The 23,057-nt window shown below is 44.9% G+C and overlaps 1 protein-coding gene across 2 annotated transcripts in view; it reads left to right on the top strand.

The window, feature by feature from the left end:
* Window positions 1–23,057, top strand: part of LOC115108321 (single-stranded DNA-binding protein 3) — a 106,260-nt gene that overhangs the window by 3,946 nt on the left and 79,257 nt on the right. For both annotated transcript variants that reach the window (XM_029632510.2, XM_029632512.2), the window contains exons 2-3: window positions 3,915–3,987; window positions 12,968–13,029. In XM_029632510.2, coding sequence (XP_029488370.1) covers window positions 3,915–3,987; window positions 12,968–13,029 — 135 coding nt within the window. The remainder of the gene's footprint in view (window positions 1–3,914; window positions 3,988–12,967; window positions 13,030–23,057) is intronic.

The following is a 23,057-nucleotide window of genomic DNA, read 5'->3' as shown; positions in this document are numbered from 1 at the left end:
AATTGTGGAGTCAATTTAGCTCGAGGCTAGCTCCTGGTAAAGAGACAGATGACTTTGGCAATGGGAATCCATTTTTAAGTGTATTAAGTTGAAGTGTGTGTGTGTGTGTGGATTAACCCTGGTTTAAGACATGCGTGTGTACAGTCTTTTTGTCACTGTTTTGTGTCTGCAAAAAAATGGTCGTCAGTGTAAAATTGTTCATTTAATCTTAGTTTCAACTCATAAACAGGTAGCCTAACACTTGGAGAATGAAATGCTTCCGGAGGTGTCCTTTTAATCTATGCATCCTTCTTTGCTTACAAGACATGTCAGTAGTCATCAACTTGCGATCATGATCTTAATTCCTCTAGGCCTAGGCTTTTGTGAAACAAGGGAAAAACTAAAAGGGCATTATGAAAACTGATACAATTACTATCTTGCATTCACCCCAACTCCCTTCTCCATCACTTCTCATGCATACCTTATCTAACCAAGCCCATGCATACCTTATCTAACCAAGCCCATGCATACCTTATCTAACCAAGCCCATGCATACCTTATCTAACCAAGCCCATGCATACCTTATCTAACCAAGCCCATGCATACCTTATCTAAACAAGCCCATGCATACCTTATCTAACCAAGCCCATGCATACCTTATCTAACCAAGCCCATGCATACCTTATCTAAACAAGCCCATGCATACCTTATCTAACCAAGCCCATGCTCTCGCTGCTGAATTATTTACATCAAGACAGGAAAGTTAATTTGCTAACTGTCTGTGCTTTAGCTGGCTAAACTTGGCAGAGGTGCTTTCATGTCTTGCAGGAGCGTAGTCTGATAGCCTGGGGTGGGATGTCAGGAGTGTACCTTGGATGAGGTGGAATATCTCCCCTTGAAGTGTGGACACAGTGTAAAACTCTGGGCTGACTGTGGAGCAGGGGCTGCTGACACTGTGGAGCAGGGGCTGCTGACACTGTGGAGCAGGGGCTGCTGACACTGTGGAGCAGGGGCTGCTGACACTGTGGAGCAGGGGCTGCCTCCACAGGGGCTGCTGACACTGTGGAGCAGGGGCTGCTGACACTGTGGAGCAGGGGCTGCTGCCTGACTCCCTGGCCCTGCCTCTAACGTTAGTCACTACAGAGGATCAAACTAAACCACCCACTCAACAGTAGTTCTCTAACTGAGAGAAGTCTACTGGTCTCTTGTCTCCTAACCTTTCCACAGCATGTAATTTGTATGACCATTATCCATGATGATGGGGTTTCAGTGGCCTCAGAGCTCTTTAGCTGGAGTCTGGCACGGAAGAGAGCAGTGGGTTAGAGGGGTGGACTGGACCAGCAGAGCAATGGATTAGGATGTTGAGATTTTTCTTTAGCCACCTGAGACATCACTAAAAATGACAGAGAAGATGACCCAGCACCACTCTTGATACTCAGGGGTTGTGAATATATTATTATGGAGATGTTCCCTTTGGGAGGTCAGAGGACATGGAGCTTGTGTGTGTCAGATGGAGTCTCATTTCAGAGAAGGTTTTTGTATGAACGTATGCCTTGTGCTTGGTGTCAGTGCTCTATCTGTCTCCTGTTATGTGTGGCCCTAGGGTCTCCACTATGGTCGTTATCCTGTAGATCTCCCTTCTCCCATCACACCATCACACAGTTGTCTTAACGCCTAGCAATTTCCCTCTCTCGATCTCCTTCCCTCTGCTGACGCCATCTCTACCTGCTCAGGGAGAGTCTCCACAACCCTCTTCCCTTGGCGGAGTTACTCAGTGCTACTGACAGTGCAACAAAAGGTCTCCCCCGAAGCCAGGATTGAATGAGTGTTTTTAAATAATGCATTAGAACAGGGGCAGGTGCCCATCACCAGGGCACAGAACCCCTCAGATCATACCAGTGTAGCCATGAAAATTTCATCAGGGCACTCATGGGAATTTCTGTTGGATCCAGTTCAGTGTGGACCAGCTTATAGAAGCCCACGCATGCCACTGGGTATTACAAACAGCCATGAGGGAGTCTTCTTACATTTTACACCAGCCGCCTCCCCTCTGTACCAGGAACCTGACAAGTTTTCAGACTGGGAGAGCACAGGTACTTCCTGGTTAAAGGAGCGCCTCGTTTCTTTGACTGGTTTCATTTAAGTTCATTCAGAGCACATTCCCAGAGCTCAGTTCTCATTGGCTGGTTTGAATTAAACTCAGTTGAGACCTGATTACAAACGTCACCAAGCATTTTCAGTGTTACCAGGTAGTGTCGCGTGGCTGATGAGATGAGTATGGAAATATTCCAGCCAGTGGTTTTGCTCCACCCTCTCTCCATTAATTTGAATATCATGCCATTACCCATAACCTGTTCTGCCCATCCTTCTCTTCTACCGTCACCCTTGACCTACCCTCTAAGCCAGGGGTGTCAAACATACGGCCTTTGGGCCGGATCCGATGCTCTACACAGACTATTGGTAACATTTCAACTAAACTTAACCGTTGCCCTAACCTTAACCCGTACCCTAACCCTTACTCTAAACCTAACCGTAACCTTAGCAAGCAGTTGCTTATCAACAGATAGTTGGTTAATAGTATGACCATCTGTAGAGCATCTACAGAAGGACTACCCAAATAAAGTGTAAAAGAAAATGTACAAAGCTGTGGATAGAGGATTTCTAATTAAGTGTGACTCCGGACCTCGACACCCCTGCGGTAAGCAGTCACTCCAGCATAACAAATCCACAACCATAAAACAGACAGACCAGATAAAACACTGTGGCCATGATTGTGTTCGTTGTGTCCAGAACCATTTGTTTACACTAGATTACTGAAATGAGCAGTGAAATTAATACGTCTGATGTAACACTGAGAAATAATTAAGAAGATAGGTGTCCCCTTTAACTAATGTCTAACGTTAGTCAGAACAGTTTTTTTGCAGTCCGTGGAAGAAATGTTTCCCTTGTTTAAAGCTGGCATATCAAATGAATGATTACTTTGAGACGATGTCCCTTGTGCTTGGTTCAACATCCAGCACAAGTGTTTTTGAGACTCTGCTCCCAACAGTAGACTTAACCTAATGTGACCAAATTGACTTTCTTTCTTTCTTTTATTTTTTTCTCCCAATTTTGTGTTATCCAATTGGTAGTTGGTGTTGTCCCATTGCCGCAGATCCCGTACGGACTTGGGAGAGGCGAAGGTCAAGAGACTTTGCATCCCCCAAAAAACGACCCTGCCAAGCTGCACTGCTTCTTGACACACTGCTCGCTTAAACCACTGCTCGCTTAAACCACTGCTCGCTTAAACCAGAAGCCAATCTCACCAATGTGTCGGAGGAAACATCGTACAACTGGCGATCGTGTCAGCGTGCATGCGTCCAGCCCGCCACAGGATTCGCTAGAGCACGATGGGACAAGGACATCCCAGCCGGCCAAACCCTCCACTAACCCGGACGACGCTAGGCCAATTGTGCATCGCCTCATGGGTCTCCCGGCTGCGACACAGCCTGGGATCGAACCCTGGATCTGTAGTGACACCTCAAGCTCTGCAGTGCCTTAGACCGCTGCCTCACTCGGGAGGCCCTTTCCCTCTTAGTAGAGTGTGGGTTCATCACTAGTCCAGGAGCACAGGGAGCACAGTAATTGCCAGCACAGGCGGCTAAATGACAGTCATAATGATACCAAAAATGCACAAGGTAGTGTGGGTTGTCAGATAGTGTGACACCGACCCACGCTTGGCTGTCTCTGCTTTCCTCTTGTTTTCCTCAGCATCCGTGTTAAAGGAGGAGCTCCGTAAACCACAGATGCTCTTTTTATTTTCTAGAGCCTCCCAATGGCTTCTCCTTAGAGTCTGCATGTTATCTGGCTGTCATTGTGAAAGTCTCTGGGTCCTAGGGGATGGAGGAGGTGCGAGATGGACCCTTGACATTGACCCTTTTCTCTTTGTTTTCCAGGTTAGCTTTATATGTGTACGAGTATTTGCTGCACGTCGGCGCACAGAAATCAGCACAGACCTTCCTGTCAGAGGTAAGAAATGGCTTTAGAAGAACTTCCTGAGGTGAACGGATGAATGGGATTCCTCTCCATTGTATAGCGAGGGATGGAATTTACATTAGCGGTAGCCCTGGGGTCAAGAACCAATTTGGTCGTCTCTGCTTTGTAACACAAGTAATTGGATTACAAAGTTTTTTTTGTATACAATGATATGGATGTAGTGGGTCTAGACTAAGCTATAAGTTGATGAATAACAGCGGTATTAGTCTTAAGATTTCGATAAGGACAATACAAAATGTTGTCTGTTCTATTTGCGTTCCATATCAACACCTAGGCCATGCTCCTTCCTCTATTAGTCTGATAGCCCCTGAACTGTCAATGAGGTAAAGCCCATGTAATGTGGTGCATCCTCTTCCTTAATGGACATCCTTCCTCCATAGTGGCCTAGTATTCAGGCCTTCGCCTGTCTTAACACCTTCACGCGTTAAGCTCGCTACAAGCTTCACTTGCATAGCTCTATGTGCAGGTCCATGCATTTCTAGACTCCCAAATAGCAGCGTTCATAAGATTTTTCTGAAGTCCTCCCCTTTTGAGGTAGACAAAGAGAAATCGCGTTGAACTTCACCACTAAGCTAATTTGAAAGAGAACCAACTGCATATTTAATTAATAGCTAAGCCGACATGTTCTGAAAGTTTAGGCTTGATTAACATCGACTCGTTTTGTGCCTGCTAGTAGGCTGTAGGTTATTCTGCTAGCACTAACCTAGCTTCCTACATCTTCCCCCATGTGAAATAATACAATTTATAAATCATTTGCCCTGGCAAATATTCTTATAGCCTACTCACCAATGTAACGTATAACATAATCCCATTTTGATATGCTGATTCAGTGTATTCGCTCCCGTGTCAGCAAAACATCCAATGTCGTCATATCACGGAGAAAAGGTATATGGCTACCAGTTTTTTTTTTTTTTTTTTTTTTCCCCTGTCTAGAAGTAGTTACTTCTCAACAAAAATACATGTTTTGTGGGGGGATTCTAATAAGGAATGTTTGGTCTGTTGTTTGAACAGTCGTTGAGACTGTATTTGGTTATCAATGCAGAATATGCTACTTTGATGCATAGCCTATAGATCAGATCAGGGAACCAAGTGACAACACTGCCCCCACGGCGCCGTAAGGAATGATATGGCACGTCTCAATTTTCAAGTTGCACGAAAGTGTGTAGAATGCTCCCGCCCTTTTTGTGACGGGAAAAACGACATTGCAACTACTGCGCTATGCTCCATATCTACTGTCTCTTTAATGTGTGTAGACCCCTTTTTATACTGCTGACTAAATATTGTACCATTATGGCTGTGGAAGAATTTTACTGGCACGCAAATAATGGACTATATGGTAAAGACCAATATTATTTACATTATGTATCAGCTGTGCCTTTTCCCTAGGGTCAGGAGGTTTTCTCTGACCACTTAACTGGTGCAGGAAGCCATAACTAGGGCCATGAGTTTCCTTTCCAGGTTACTTCTTCAGGACAAATTCCTGGCCCTACTTATACTGCTCTGTGTGCCTTCTGAAAAAGTTGGGTTAAACTCCAATATCCTCTCTGTAATAGCCTGGATGCTCATACTAGTCTATTTAACTCTTAGATTATTTATCATTCATTTAACCAGCAGTGAGGGCTCTACTCACACCTTTGGAGTGGTGTATATGCTCATTTGGTTCATAACTGCTCTTTAACACTCCCATGTGTTAGAAGTCAGATTTAATATGTTCATTTAGATGGATGAATGTGTACAATTGGTTAATAATAATGTTCTTAACCCCCGGACCTGCTAAAGTGAATTTTTTTCAAGTGCAATAAAAGGTTGTGATTTTTTTTTTTCTCCATGATTTATTTCATATAAAAAATGAAAAACTCTGGCCCCTGTTCAAGCACAGAACTATTTCAGTGGTGTGATTCACCCAGCTTACATCACAGCACTTCCCCTCCTGTATTATAATCTGTTCAGCTGTTATCATGTATTACAGCGTTGCTGTTTCACCACTGTTCATGACTGTACCTGTGTCACTGCGTTCAGAAATGTCTGACGCATGGCCCAGGCCTACGTGTGTTTTGTTTTGAAAGATACAGGCGCATGTTAGTTTTTTTTTTTTGCCTCAGCTGGGTGTCCCTTATCAACCACACAGGAAAAGGAACGTTCGATGGCAGTTTTCTAAAGCAGCCTAATTTCCTTAGAGATACGGTCATGACCTGGAGTTAATTTCTTGACGCACCCATCCTGTTAGTGGGATCATTTTCATCAACATCCGCTGAATTGCAGACCGCCAAATTCAAATTAAATTACTAAAAATATTAAATTTTCATGAAATCACAAGTGCAATATAGCAAAACACAGCTTAGCTGGTTGTTAATCCTACTGGCGTGTCAGATTTCAATACAGCATTTTGGCGAAAGCATAACAAGCGTTTATGTAAGAACATCTCTCTCAGTAGACAAAATATTACAAACACCTGGCAGCCAAGTAGATTACTTTTCTGACTTTCGTGACCAATAAATTAAATCGCTTACCTTTGATGATCTTCGGACGTTTGCACTCACGAGACTCTCAGTTACACAATAAATGTTCCTTTGTTCCATAAAGATTATTTTTTATATCAAAAAATACCTTCATTTGTTCGGCGCGTTATGTTCAGAAATCCACAGGCTCGAGCGGTCACGACATCGCAGACACAAATTCCAAATAGTATCAGTAATGTCCACAAACATGTCAAACGTTTTTTTTATAATCAATCCCCAGGTTGTTTTTAAAATATATAATCGATAATATATCAACCGGGACTGTAGCTTTTTCATTAGGAGAGGGAGAGACAATGGCTGCCTCACTCTGTTGCGCAAGCAAAACTCTGCGAACACCCAGCTATCCACTGACGCGATGTGATCTTTCTCGCTCATTTTTCAAAATAAAACCTGAAACTATGTCTAAAGACTGACACCTTGAGGAATCTGGTTGATATCCCTTTAAATGGAGGCAAGGCATCCAATGGAACAGAGAGCTTTCAGGGAAAACAGCACTTCCTTGTTGGATTTTCCTCAGGTTTTTGCCTGCAATATCAGTTCTGTTATACTCACAGACAATATTTTGACAGTTTTTGGAAAGTTTAGAATTTTCTATCCTAATCTGACAATTATATGCATATTGTAGTTTCTGGGCCTGAGAAATAGGCAGTTTCAAATGGGTACATTTTTTTTAGTCAAAAATGAAAATCCTGCCCCCTACACTCAAGAAGTTAACAGCATACTATTATACACAGGCTATATTTATTTTCTCCTGAGTCTTAAACTAAAATGTTGCTCTTTATCTTTCACAATGAATCACACATTCCATATGTTCCCTGCCATTTACAGTGCATCCGGAAAGTATTCAGACCCATTAACATTTTGTTACTTTACAGCCTTATCCTCATCAATCTACACACAATACCCCATAATTGCAAAGCAGAAACGGGTTTTTAGAATTGACATAAGTATTCACACCCTTTACTCAGCTATTTTCAGGTCTCTAGAAAAGTCTGGGCTCTGGCTGGTCCACACAAGGACATTCAGAGACTTGTCCTGAAGCCACTCCTGCGTTGTTTTGGCTGTGTGCTTAGGGTCGTTGTCCTGTTGGATGGTGAACCTTTGCCCCAGTCTGAGGTTCTGAGCACTCTGGAGCAGGTTTTTGTCAAGGATCTCTGTACATTGCTCCTTTCATCTTTCCCTTGATCCTGACTGGTCTCCTAGTCCTTGCTGCTGAAAAACATTCCCACAGATGATGCTGCCACCACCATGGTTCACCGTAGGGATGGTGCCAGGTTTCTTTCAGATGTGACTATTGACATTCAGGCCAAAGAGTTAAGTCTTGGTTTCATCAGACCAGAGAATCTTATTTCTCATGGTCGGAGAGTCCTTGAGGTGCCTTTTGGCAAATCCAAACTGGCTGTCATGTGCCTTTTCACTGAGGAGTGGCTACCGTCTGACCACTCTACCGTAAAGGCCTGACAGGTAGAGTGCTGCAGAGATGGTGGTCCTTCTGGAAGGTTCTCCCATCTCCACAGAGGATCTCTGGAGCTCTGTCAGAGTGACCATTGGGTCACCACCTCCCTGACCAAGGCCCTTCGCCCCCGATTGCTCAGTTTGGCAGTGCTGCCAGCTCTAGGAAGAGTCTTGCTGGATCCAAATTTGTTCCATGTAATAATAATGGAGGCCACTTTGTTCTTGGACCTTCAATGCTACAGACATTGTTTGTAACCTTCCCCAGATCTGTGACTCGACACAATCCTGTCTCGAAGCTCTACAGACAATTCCTTCGACCTCATGGTTTGGTTTATGCTCTGACATGCACTGTCAAATGTGGGACCTTATGTCCAATCAATTGAATTTACCACAGGTGGACTCCAAGTTGTAGAAACATCTCAGTGATGATCAATCTGAGCTCAATTCTGAGTCTCATAGCAAAGGGTCTGAATACTTGTGTAAATAAGGTATCAATTATTTTTGTTAAATATACATTTTCTAAATTTTATACAGAAACACTTTTTGCTTTGTCATTATGGGGTATTGTGTGTAGATGTATTTTTTTTATTTCATCCATTTTAGAATAAGGCTGTAATGTATCAATGGAAAAAGTCGAGGGGTCTGAATACTTTCCGAATGCACTGTATGTCTTATCAAAATATAACTAACCTGTAATGAGAGAGCAGCCTTTAATGTGACTGAGATAATGTCACACATGGAAATGATCATTTAAAAGGGAGGATATCAGGCTATACAATGTCTAATGTTTATTCTATCTCAAGGTGTGTTTGCGAGGCTAAATCAAGCCACAACCTGTCTAGGTTGACACAACAATGTCATACAGTAACCTAGTCTGTTACAATGCTGATAAATCAAAACATCAATCACCTAACCTGCCCAAAAGCTTTTCCCTCTCTCTGCCCTAAATGGTTCAGTGCAGGCAGCAGTGTTCAACTAACTGCCACCAAGGCACAGAACTGGACTAAAATATTAAGCACAGATCTGGGACCAGCTCAGAGATTAAGTAGCGAGGCTGAAGTGAGGCTTGCTGATTGCAGAACCCTCCTGGGTGAATCTCCTCCCTGAGATGGAGTGTTATTGGTGTGCTGCTGGATAGGGGTTAAGTTATGGATCACAGGCAACAGGAGGGAGAGTCTCTGCTCCTCACACAGTCTATTTCCATGAGGTATGCAGAGGCCTTTTTCCAGGTAATTTGCTTGTACTTTAGTAGATTTAAATATATGAAATCACATACACCAGTATAATGCGGAGATGCTTATCAGTGATGTTTTCAAACCATTTTTTCCCTGCTTTCTGGTACTCTTCTTGCCCTTTATATTTTATGATCGCAGAGTGAGTACACAATATTCAAAATGCCTTTAGCGCCAATACTCTCAACAATAATCCTAACTAACTTTAGCCACAAAGGTCTTAAGTTTCTCTGTTCACGGTTGGTCTCTTTTCATCACATATAAATTTCTACAGTCAGCCACATCACGCCAATATAATTACTATGCTAAAATCTCAGGACCTCTCCAAAGCATGTTCGGCCCTTTCCAGCCTTGTCTCCCACCTGAACAGATAAGGGAATTTGGTCCCTCCAGATACGCTGAAGCAAAATACACCTGCTCGATGCCACCTAATGAGAGAGCTATCACCTGGCCTCTCTCCTGCCTCTCAATTAACCCCTCGTCCTACCCCTGCATACTCGCCCATCTCCTTGGGGAACAGTCACTCCCTGCTCCCATGCACAGCGCAGATCCCTTGAACAGCCTCCACTGGCCCACACGTAAGTTAGTCTCATCCATCAGCTGTTTGTAGGAGAGCCTATAAAACTGGCAACAGTCACACCAACAATATAGTCCTCATCACCAGCCACGTGCCTTACAACTACAGTGCATCGCATTTGGCCTCTATTACATGCCACGTTTCAAGGCTCACCTCTATGGCCTGTAGGACTCATGGTGTAATTCTAGAAACTTACAAGAACGCAAGTCATTTTGTTCACCTGACCTAGAATACCTCCCAATTAAATACTGGCTGTATTATTCAACCAATAGAATTCTCCTCCGTCATCGCCATGGCCATTTACATCCCACCTCAAGCCCTCAAAGAATTTCACTGGACTATGCGAACTGGAAACCACATCCTGAGGCTGCATTGTATTGTAGCTGGGGATTTTAACAAATTAAATCTGAGGACTAGGCTGCCAAAATTCTATCAACATATTGACTGTCCTACTCGTGCTACTAAGACTCTCGACTATTGCTATTTAAACTTCCGGGATGCTTACAAGGCCCTCCCCTGCCCTCCTTTTGGCAAATCTGACCATGACTCCATCTTGCTCCTCCTGTGCTATAGGCAGAAACTTAAACAGGAAGTGCCCGTTCTCTGTACTATTCACCGCTGGTCTGACCAATCGGAATCCACGCTTCAGGATTGTTTTGATCACGTGGACTGGGATATGGTCCAGGTAGTGTGCAAAAATAATCTATACTCATATACGGATATGGTGACTGAGTTCATAAGGAAGTATATAGGAGATGTAGTACCCACTGTGACTATAAAACCCTACCCTAACCAGAAACCGTGGATAGATGGTAGCATTCGCGCGAAACTGAAAACTACCACATTTTAACAATAGCAAGGCGACTGGTAATATGGCAGAATATAAACGGTGTAGTTATTCACTCCGCAAGGCAATCAAACAAGCTAAACATCAGTATAGAGAAAGTGAAGTCGCAATTCAACGGCTCAGACACGAGACGTATGTGGCAAGGACTACAGAAAATCACGGACTACAAAAGGGAAAACCAGCCACGTCTTCCTTCCGGACAGGCTAAACACATTCTTTGCACGCTTTGCCACCGATGCAGCCCACTACCAAGGACTGTGGGAAGCCCTGTCTCCTTCTCCGTGGCCGACTTGAGTAAAACATTTAAACGTGTTAACCCTCGCAGGGCTTCCGGTCCAGACGGCATCCCTAGCCGCGTCCTCAGAGCATGCGCAGACCATCTGGTTGCAGTGTTTGCGGACATATTCAATCTCTCCCTATTCCAGTCTGCTGTCCCCACATGCTTCAAGATGTCCACCATTGTTCCTGCAAAGGTAACGGAACTAAATAACTATCACCCCGTAGCTTTGAGAGACTAGTCAAGGATCATATCACCTCTACCTTACCTGCCACCCTGGACCCACTTCAATTTGCTTACCACCCCAATAGGTCCCCAGACGATGCAATCGCCATCACTCTGCCCACTGCCATATTCCATCTGGACAAGAGGAATATATATGTGAAAATGCTATTTATTGACTATAGCTCAGCATTCAACACTAGTACCCCCCAAGCTCATCATTAAGCTTGAGTCCCTGGGTCTGAACCCCGCCCTGTGCAACTGGGTCCTGGACTTCCTGACGGGCTGCCCCCAGGTGGTGAAGGTAGGAAACATCACCTCCACTCCACTGATCCTCACCACTGGTGCCCCACAAGGGTGCATGCTCAGCCCCCTCCTGTACTCCCTGTTCACCCATTACTGCGTGGCCAAACACGCCTCCAACTCGATCAAGTCTGCAGACGACACTATAGTAGTAGGCTTGATTACCAACGATGACAAGACAGCCTACAGGGAAGAGGTGTGGTGCCTGGAAAACAACCTCACTCAACGTCAACAAAACAAAGGAGATGATCGTGGACTTAAGGAAACAGGGGGGTGTACCCTCTGCTATCTACATCGACTGGACCGCAGTGGAGAAGGTGGAAAGCTTCAAGTTCCTTGGTATAGACATCACTGACAAACTGAAATGGACAACCCACACACAGTGTGATGGAGGCCCAACAGAGCCTCTTCAACCTCAGGAGGCTAAAGACATTTGGCTTGTTACCTAAAACCCTCACACATTTTTATCACCACCTGCTACGGCAACTACCCCCGCAAACGCAAGGCTCTCCAGAGTGGTGTGGTCTGCCCAACACATTGCCAGGGGCAAACGATCTGCCCTCCAGGACACCTACAGCACCTGATGTCACATGAAGGCCAAAAAGATCATCAAGGACATCAACCACCCGAGCCACTGCCTGTTCACATCGCTATCATCCAGAAGGCGAGGTCAGTACAGGTGCATCAAAGCTGGGACCGAGAGACTTAAAAAACAGCTTCTATCTCAAGGTCATCAGACTGTTAAATAGCCATCAGTAGCACATTAGCGGCTGCTGCCTTTTACGCATATACTAGGAATTACTGGCCACTTTAAGGAATGGAACACTAGTCACTTGAATGTTTACATATCTGGCATTACTCATCTCGTGTATATACTGTGTTCTATACTATTCTACTGTATCTTAGTCCGTTCCGCTTGGACATCGCTCGTCCATATGTGTATATAGTCTTAACTCATTCCTACTTAGTTGTGTGTTTTTGGTGTAATTTGTTAGCTATTACTTTTAGATATTACTGCACTGTCAGAGCCAGAAGCACAAGCATTTCGCTATACATCTCTAATCACGTGTATGTGACCAATAAAATTTGATTTGACCTGACCAAGAAAAAGTCCTGGTCATAGTTACATAATTGTTCCTGGTCAAGTCAGTCAGCAAAATCCTGGGTACTAGTGATAACAGGATAAACCCAGAAAGTTTGTCATGCAAGCGAGGATTCTTACAGTGCCTGCAATGTTATGTAGCTCACACAGCGGCCACAGACAGTTGGAGTTAGCACTAAAAGGGCAGAGTGTGGTAGCTAGCTATCTCTGGGTTGATCTTATCTCAGTGGCCAGATATGGGGAGTAGAGGTGTTATGAAGTGTGAGGAGCTGCTACTGAGATGTTTTTAGTGTCAGATCCACACTCTCTGCACTCCATTCTTACTGCATGTCTGTCTGAGGTGAAGTGGAGTGAGACGTGGTGTGTATGCATTATGGATGCACATGTGGCAGTCTTAACTCGCTCTGTCTCTCTCTCAGATCCGATGGGAGAAGAACATTACACTGGGGGAGCCCCCTGGATTCCTACACTCATGGTGGTGGTACGTACATTTTCTTCTATGTAGAGTCTCATTTAAACACCACAGTTTACATACACACACACACACACACACACACACACAGTGCCATTCACGACATGTGTAGGAGTGGGGAGGTAATTGCTGGTAACGACAGGTACGTCTTCTGATGTGTGTGCACTACTCTCTTCACTGGGTGATGAGCAACAATTGTCCTGATCCCATGTGGCTCAGTTGTTAGAGCATGGCGCTTGCAACGCCAGGGTTGTGGGTTCGATTCCCGCGGGGGACCAGTGAGAGAATGTATTAACTTACTACTCACTCTGGATAAGTGTCTGCTTTCAAATTTGAACAGAGTCGGTATTTCTTTTAAAGGTTAAGCTATGATTACAGCATGCGTAACTGTAAATAAGTTTTATACTTTCTGTTTGTCGGAGTTGAAAACACCTAACCCGTTATGGTCTCTATCTATGCTATTTGTAGAACCAGCTACGGTTGTATTCTTCCTCTTGTAGCGGACTTGTCAGACGTTTTGATACCAAATAAATACTTCAGTGTATTCATGACCTGGATGCAGTCGCCTCTGAACTGACAGGCTGACATGTATGTCTCACTGGATGAGAAGGAAACACCCATGCCTGGGCTCCCCTCCAGCTGACGGAGGGAAATATAGAGAGAGCGAGAGATAAAGGAAAGAGCGCGACTGGGAGAGAGGGAGTGAGTTCACAGGCAGTTTTTGTTTGCCCTCTGTCCTGTGCTCCTCATCCTGAAAATCCCCTCTACCCTCCACCGCTGAACAGGGGCATTTTTAGCGGCATTCTGCCCCCTGAATCGCTGACCTGTTTTAATTGTAAATCATGTTTACACAGCTCATAATGGTCCTTAAGACAGGCTGTGTTCCCTCCGTCTGACAGATTTAACTTAAATCTACCAGAAGCACAAGACAGATTGACATACACAAACATAGTTTTTGAACAAGTTTACTTTCATGTTGCCTAACCCTCAAAGTTTTAAAGTCTCCGATTGCTGAGGCAAGTTTGAGGGAACCCCCTGTGTGTGTGTGAGCAGTTGCAGAGGAGAGAGATTATTAGCTGAACAGGGCCCCAGTGTGGTGTGACCCAGTGGAAGGGTGTCTGTCTGGGGCTGCAGCATGTGGACGGGGAGGCTCACTGGGGGGCCTCCCCCTCCTACGTCAACCCCCTCCCCCAAACAAAAGGTCCAGATGGTAAGGGAAAGCCAACCACTCCCCCTCCCTCAACCTTTGTCTGAAGGCCTGTCCTTTGTTTGCGGAAGAGACCCCAAACGGATTAACTCCTTACATTCCAGTCTCCTTTGTGTTAAACAGCCAAATCCCCCACCCTGGGTTTTCTTCCCTGCTTCTGTCTCAAACAGTTTCCTGTTGGGCTGCGCAGGGCTGAATGGGTTGAGGGAGGGGGTCAGTCATCCACATCTGTTGTTATGGACGCAGAGATAAAGCCAGGGCTCCGAGAGGGGTGCAGGTGTTGATTGTGTCATTAGCTCTCTACATTGGTCTGCCAAATCAATTGTTTTAGCCAGTTTTCACTGGACATACACTCTGTCACCCTCTGAGAACCTCACCACAATACTATGTACACGGATCATCCCTCAAATTGCTTCCAGCTGAAATTCCTCCTTGCGAGGGGCAAAGAAAACACTCCAGCAGAACAGACTTGCCCCATCCTAGCTCTCCTGGTTATTCTGTATCAGGCAGGAACCTGGGGCTTTGTGGTTCCTTTCAGCCTGTCTGTGTCAGGCAGAGTAGAGCTGCTATACCTGACCCAGAAAGACACTAGATCATCTGGCCAGAGCTTTCCCCTGGTTAAATAAATAAAGGAGTAATCTGTTCCTCTCATCTTTAACAAGATGCGCACACATTTTTCCTTTATTCTCTCCGGCCATTTTCAGATGTTGAATTTATTAGTTATTAATCCGAGGGGAGGGCTCCTGTGGAATTCTAGAACAGATTTACATGGCGTGCTGTTTTAAGAGATGGGGAGTGCCTGTTTCTCTTGTGGCCTCACATTGGTACCAGGAGAATAGCAAACCTCAGTAGGGTAATAAAAACCGAATGTTTTTTTTTTTTGATTGCAGGTTTTGTCCCATTTAAGAGCAGCTCAGGCTGATAATAATAGTAGTAGCAGCCATAGTCAACATGTCTCCTCTCTTCTCCTGTCCGATCCTCTCCTTAGCCTGGCTGCTCTGTCGCTCCAGCCACATCACTGTTGATTTAATGCCCAGGTCCTTACAACCACTTGTCTGTGTTTACTCTGCCCATAATGGCGGAAGGCACATTGTTACCACCAGGCTTTGTCAGAGAACAGTTAATTGCAGTAATTATCACAATGGCATTTCATTTTTGTAATTGTCTTATGAATGTTGATGCTGTGGAAAGTGTGTGTGTGTGGCCTGTTTATGCTGCCAGTCCACATTTCCACATTGTTTTGACTGGCAGTTCATTTGGATATGGCAGAATTTGCCCTCTTAAGCTGGAGTATGAATCTCACACCGACTAATCTTAGGGATTCCACACAGCCAAGTTAATTTATTTAAAGAGATTGAGCGGTTCTTTGGCGACTAGTAAGTTTATTTACTTTTTAAACCTCCCGCTTTGGGCTGGATGTGTCAATGTGTATGTAGTTCATACATGCATATAATCCATGAGCAGAATTACGGTTTTTACCTCAATTAGCCACGAAATCCGTAGTTTTAAAAGCTACTGTTTTCTGGAAGCTGTGTAGCGCCATGTTCCCCCACGTGTGCCAGCCCCCTAGTAATTTGAGTTTCAGCCAATGAGCTTCAGCCCGTTGCTATTTGAGTGACCGCTAGCAAAAGGCTTGCCCAGCATTATCCAATGAGTTTGCAGGATGGGCATAATGGCTCGTTGGACACAGCAGAGTTCAAGTGAGAGCGATGACATGGTGCACATATCTGCACATACAGAGTGTACAAAACATTAGGAACACCTTCCTAATATTAAGATGCACCCTCTTGCCCTCGGAACGGCCTCAATTCTCGGGTATGGACTCGACAAGGTGTCAAACGTTTCACGGGGATGCTGGTCCATGTTGACTCCAATGCTTCCCACAGTTGTTGTGTCGAGTTGATTGGATGTCCTTTGGGTGGTGGACCATTCTTGTGAGCACTACATTCAAAAACGACTGGCTGAAATTATACAAAGGTTTGACATCTTTAAGGCGAGAATGCATCCACAGTATAAATATTTCCAGCTTTTCAACCTATTGTTAGCTAGTTTAAAGTAGGCTTGGCTACCTTCAGTCATGCACCAGTGTTGCATGTACAGTCTCACTGAGACAAATCAACTTTGCTATTTCAAACTTTGGAGGGTGTCAGGTTACGATAACCCTGCTCCCCAGTCCCCATCCCCTGGTTTGCACCTAGTTGCAGCTTTCCAGTAACAAACTATAACACGCGTTTTATTTCATTTCCCAGAGAGCTGATTGGATTTGAGACGGTCCCTCTGTCTCCCTTCGGCAGGCGCGGCTCTGACAAAGCTGCAATCTCTTTAACGGCAGCTGATAGATATGATAATGCAGCCTGGCTTTATTGTCAAGTGACTGAAGGGCAGGCTTCATGGGCCCCCTCACACACACACACACACACACTCGGGCATAAATGCTCGCACATGCATAGATCCACACGCATGAACCCGCATACACACACTTCTCTGTTCTCCAGCTTTCTCTACTCTGTTTCTCTGTGCTATTCATCAGGAAGTACAGGAGGACAGCTGACCCAGACAGTGCACACCTGAGAGCAGAGAGCAGTAGAAAGTCAAATGTGTTATTATATAAAAACAGAGGTAGTTGTATCTTTGCTATACTTCACTGTGCTTACACTGTAATGAGAACGTACATATGAATATACCTACCGTGTACAATAAATGCAGAGTTTTACCACCACTCCTATAAAAGTGTGACAATATACAAGTACCAGTCATAAGTTTGGGCACAAATCAAAATGGTATTAGTCACATGCGTCGAATACAACAGTGAATTGCTTACTTACAAGCCCCCAACCAATAATACAGTTTAAATAATCAGAATAATTCATTAAAGAACAGCATTTAAATAACAATAGCGAGACTGTACCGGTACCCCCTGTGTACAGAGTCAATGTGCAGGGTTAGTTAAGGTAATTGAGGTAATATGTACATGTAGGTAGACTATGCATAGATAATAAGAGAGTAGCAGTGGTGTAAAAGAGGGGGTGGGTAGGCAATTCAAATAGTCTGGGTGGCCATTTTGATTGCTGAACAATTAATCATATGGCTTGGGGTAGAAGCTGTTTAGAAGCCTCTTGGACCTAGATTTGGCGCTCCGATACCGCTTGCCATGCGGTAGCAGAGAGAACAGTCTATGACTGGGGGGGCTGGAGTCTTTGACAATTTTTAGGGCCTTCCTCTGACACCGCCTGGTATAGAGGTCCTGGATGGCAGGAAGCTTGGCCCCAGTGATGTACTGGGCCGTACGCACTACCCTCTGTAGTGCCTTGCCATCGGAGGCTGAGCAGTTGTGATACTCTCGATGGATCTGAGGACCCATGCCAAATCAAGTCTCCTGAGGGGAATAGGTTTTGTTGTACCCTCTTCACGACTGTCTTGGTCTTGATCACATTGAGGTTGTTGTTGTTCTGGCACCGCACGGCCAGGTCTCTGACCTCCCTATAGGCGGTCTCGTTGTTGTCGGTGATCAGGCCTACCACTGTTGTCATCTGCAAACTTAATGATGGTGTTGGAGTCGTGTCTGGCCATGCAGTCATGAGTGAACCGGGAGTACAGGAGGACACTGAGCATGCACCCCTGAGGGGCCCCCGTGTTGAGGATCGGCGTGGCGGATGTGTTGTTACCTACCCTTACCACCTGGGGGTGGCTAGTCAGGAAGTCCAAGATCCAGTTGCAGAGGGAGGTGTTTAGTCCCAGGGTCCTTAGCTTATTGATGAGCTTTGAGGGCACTTTGGTGTTGAATGCTGAGCTGTAGTCAATGAATAGCATTCTCACATAGGTGTCCCTTTTGTCCTGGTGGGAAAGGGCAGTGTGGAGTGCACTAGAGATTGCGTCATCTGTAGATCTGTAAGGACGGTATGCAAATTGGAGCAGGGCTAGGGTTTCTGGGATAATGGTGTTGATGTGAGCCGTGACCAGCCCACTATGGGGGTCTGCTTAAAACATATTGGTATTACAGACTCGGACGGGGAGATGTTGAAAATGTCAGTGACGACACTTGCCAATTGGTCAGTGCATGCTCACAGTACACGTCCTGGTAATCCCTGTGGCCTTTTGGCCTTGTGAATGTTGACCTGTTTAAAGGTCTTACTCACATCGGCTGTGAAGAGTGATCACACAGTCATCCATATCCGGAACAGCTGATGCTCTCATGCATGTTTCAGTGTTATATGCCTCGAAGCGAGCATAGAAGTTGATTAGCTTGTCTGGTAGGCTTGTGTCACTGGGCAGCTCTCGGCTGTGCCTCCCTTTTGTAGTCTAATGGTTTGCAAGCCCTGCCAAATCCGACGAGCTTTGGAGCCGGTGTAGTACGATTCGATCTTAGTCCTGCATTGACTCTTTGCCTGTTTGATGGAGGGCATAGCAGGATTTCTTATAAGCTTCTGGGTTAGAGTCCCACTCCTTGAAAGTGGCAGCTCTAGCTTTTAGCTCAGTACGGATGATGTTTGTTATCCATGGCCTCTGGTCGGGGTATGTACGTACAGTCATTGTTGGGACGACGTCATCGATGCACTTATTGATGAAGCCAATGGCTGATGTGGTGTACTCAATGCCATCGGAGGAATCGCGGAACATATTCCAGTCTGAGCTAGCAAAACAGTCCTGTAGCTTAGCATCTGCTTCATCTGACCGCTTTTTTATAGACTGAGTCCCTGGTGCTTCCTGCTTTAATTTTTGCTTGTAAGCAGGAATCAGGAGGATAGAATTATGGTCCGATTTGCCAAATGGAAGTTGAGGGAGAGCATTGTATGCATCGCTGTGTGTGGCGTATAGGTGGTCTCTAATTTTTGTTTTATTTTTGATTTTCTCCCTCTGGTTGCACATTTAACATGCTGATATAAATTTGGTAAAACGGATTTGTTTCCCAGCATTAATGTCCCAGGCCACTAGGAGCCCCGCCTCTAGATGAGTGTTTTCCTGTTTGTCTTCCTGTTTGTCTTAAGGCGGAATACAGCTCATTGAGTGTGGTCTTATTGCTAGCATCGGTCTGCGGTGGTATGTAGACCGCTACGAAAAATACAGATAAACTCTAGGTAGATTGTGTGGTCTACAACTTGTCATACTCTACCTCAGGCAAGCAATAGCTCCAGACTTTCTTAGATATTGTGCACCAGCTGTTTACACAGATAGAGATATATATATATATATAGATAGTCCGCCCCCCTTGTCTTACCAGACGCCGCTGTTCCATCCTGCTGATGCAGCGTGCAACCAGCCAGCTGTATGTTGATAGTGTCGTCGTTCAGCCACGACTCCGTGAAGCATAAGATTTTACAGTTTTGAATGTCAAGTTGGTAGTATAATCTTCTTCATAGGTTGTCAATTTTTATTGCATGTTAGCTAGTACAACCAAAGGCAGTGGGGGTTTGTTCGATCGCTTATGAATTCCAGAAGACAGCCCGACCTCCATCCTCTTTTTCTCCGTCTTCTCTTCACGCAAATGACAGGGATTTGGGCCTGTTCCCAGGAAAGCAGTATGTCCTTCACTTCGGGCTCGTCAGACTCGTTAAAGTGAGGGAAAAAAAGCTTCTGACAGTTTGTGGTGAGTAATCGCTGTTTTGATGTCCAGAAGTGATTTTCGGTCATAAGAGACAGTAGCAGCAACATTATGTAAAGAATTAGTTTAAAAAATAAGTTACAAACAATGCAAAATGTTTTACAATAAAACAGTTGGTTAGGTGCACGTAAAACGTCAGCCATCCTCCCCGGCGCCATGATGCTACTCTACTCATTCAAGGGTTTTTTACATTGAAGAATAATACTGAAGACATCAAAACAATGAAGTAAAACATGGAATCATGTAGTAACCAAAATGTTAAACCTATAAAATAAACTCAGCAAAAAAAGAAACATCCTCTCACTGTCAACTGTGTTTATTTTCAGCAAACATAACATTTGTAAATATTTGTATGAACATAACAAGATTCAACAACTGAGATGTAAACTGAACAAGTTCCACAGACATGTGACTAACAAATGAAATAATCTGTCTGTGAACAAAGGGGGGGGGGGGTCAAAATCAAAAGTAACATTCAGTATCTGGTGTGGCCACCAGCTGCATGAAGTACTGCAGTGCATCTCCTTATGGACTGCACCAGATTTGCCAGTTCTTGCTGTGAGCCCACTCTTCCACCAAGGCACCTGCAAGTTCCCGGACATTTCTGGGGGGAATGGCCCTAGCCCTCACCCTCCGATCCAACAGGTCCCAGACGTTCTCAATGGGATTGAGATCCGGGCTCTTCAATGGCCATGGCAGAACACTGACATTCCTGTCTTGTAGGAAATCACGCTCAGAACGAGAAATATGGCTGGTGGCATTGTCATGCCAGGATGAGCCCGCAGGAAGGGTACCGCTGTAAAGCACAGCGGTGAGATTGCCTACAATGACAAGCTCAGTCCGATGATGCTGGGACACACCGCCCCAGACCATGACGGACGATCCACCTCCAAATCGATCAGGCATCCAGAGTACAGGCCTCGGTGTAACGCTCATTCCTTTGACGATAAACGCCAATCCAACCATCACCCTTGGTGAGACAAACTCGACTCGTCAGTGAAGAGCCCTTTTGCCAGTCCGGTCTGGTCCAGCGACAGTGGGTTTGTGCCCATAGGTGACGTTGTTGCCGGTGATGTCTGGTGAGGACCTGCCTTACAACAGGCCTACAAGCCCTCAGTCCAGCCTCTCTCGGCCTATTGTGCGTGATGGATTGTGCGTTCCTGGTGCAACTCGGGCAGTTGTTGCCATCCTGTACCTGTCCCGCAGGTGTGATGTTTGGATGTACTGATCCTGTGCAGGTGTTACACGTGGTCTGCCACTGCGAGGATGATCAGCTGTCCGTGCTGTCTCCCTGTAGCGCTGTCTTAGGCCTCTCACAGTACGGATATTGCAATTTATTGCCCTGGCCACATCTGCAGTCCTCATGCCTCCTTGCAGCATGCCTAAGGCACGTTCACGCAGATGAGCAGGGACCCTGGGCATCTTTATTTTGGTGTTTTTCAGAGTCAGTAGGAAGGTCTCTCTACTATCCTAAGTTTTCATAACTGTGACTTTAACTTCTTGCGTCGAGTCATCCCGGATCCGGTATCGTGACTACAGCCTCAAGCTCATTACCATAACGCAACGTTAACTATTCATGAAAATCACAAATGAAATGAATCTATTTGCTCTCAAGCTTAGCCTTTTGTTAACAACACTGTCATCTCAGATTTTCAAAATATGCTTTTGAACCATAGCTAAACAAGCATTTGTGTAAGAGTATTGATAGCCTAGCATTGCATTAAGCCTAGCATTCAGCATGCAACATTTTCCACAAAAACCAGAAAATAATTCAAATAAAATAATTTACCTTTGAAGAACTTCGGATGTTTTCAATGAGGAGACTCTCAGATAGCAAATGTTCCGTTTTTACCAAAAATATTATTTGTGTCGACTAATCGCTCCGTTTTGTTCATCACATTTGGGGAGGGAAAAATATATATTAAGTAATTAAAACGAGAACTTTTTTCCAAATTAACTCCATAATATCGACAGAAACATGGCAAACCGATGTTTAGAATCAATCCTCAAGGTGTTTTTCACATATCTATCGACGATAAAATCCATCGTGGCAGTTTACTTTCTCTTCTGAAGAAATGGAACGCGCATTGACCTACAGATTACGCACACAGGACACCGGGCGGGACACCAGGTAAATGTACTTTCTTATGGTCAATCTTCCAATGATATGCCTACAAACACGTCACAATGCTGCAGACACCTCGGGGAATAGACAGAAACCGCAGGCTCATTCCTGGCACATTCACAGCCATATAAGGAGACATTGGAACACAGCGCCTTCAGAATCTGGGGCATTTCCTGTATGAAACTTCATCTTGGTTTCGCCTGTTGCATTAGTTCTGGGGCACGCACAGATAATTTCTTTGCAGTTTTGGAGACGTCAGAGTTTTGTCTTTCCAAGGCTGTCAATTCCATGCATAGTCGAGCATCTTTTCGTCACAAAATATCGCGCTTAAAACGGGCACGTCTTTTTATCCAATAATGACATAGCGCACCCATAGATTGAAGAGGTTAATTGCCTACCTTCTGTAAGCTGTTAGTGTTAATGACCGTTCCACAGGTGCATGTTCATTAATTGTTTATGGTTTGTTGAACAAGCATGAGAACCAGTGTTTAAACCCTTTACAATGAAGATCTGTGAAGATTTTTGATTTTTACTCATTATCTTTGACAGACAGGGTCCTAGAAAGGGACGTTTCTTTTTTTTCCCGAGTTTATATTTGAGATTCTTCAAAGTAGCCACCCTTTTTTGCCTTGACAGCTTTGCACACTGGCATTCTCTCAACCAGCTTCACCTGGAATGCTTTTCCAATCGTCTTGAAGGAGTTCCCACATGCTGAGCACTTGTTGGCTGCTTTTCCTTTTCGTCCAACTCATCCCAAACCATCTCAGTTGGAATGAGGTTGGGTGATTGTGGAGGCCAGGTCATCTGATGCAGCATTCCATCGCTCTACTTCTTGGTCAATTAGCCCTTACACAGCCTGGAGGTGTGTTGGGTCATTGTCCTGTTGAAAAACAAATGGAAGTCCCACTAAGCGCAAACCAGATGGGATGGTGTATCCCTGCAGAATACTGTTGTAGCCATGCTGGTTAAGTGTGCCTTGAATTCGAAATAAATCACTGAGTGTCACCAGCAAAGCACCATCACACCACCTCCATGCTTCAAGGATGGGAACCACACATGCATAGATCATCTGTTCCCCTACTCTGCGTCTCACAAAGGAATGACAG

The sequence above is a fragment of the Oncorhynchus nerka genome, linkage group LG24 (genome assembly GCF_034236695.1).
Source record: "Oncorhynchus nerka isolate Pitt River linkage group LG24, Oner_Uvic_2.0, whole genome shotgun sequence".
Lineage (NCBI taxonomy): Eukaryota > Metazoa > Chordata > Actinopteri > Salmoniformes > Salmonidae > Oncorhynchus > Oncorhynchus nerka.
This window is presented reverse-complemented; position numbering and strand designations above follow the sequence as displayed.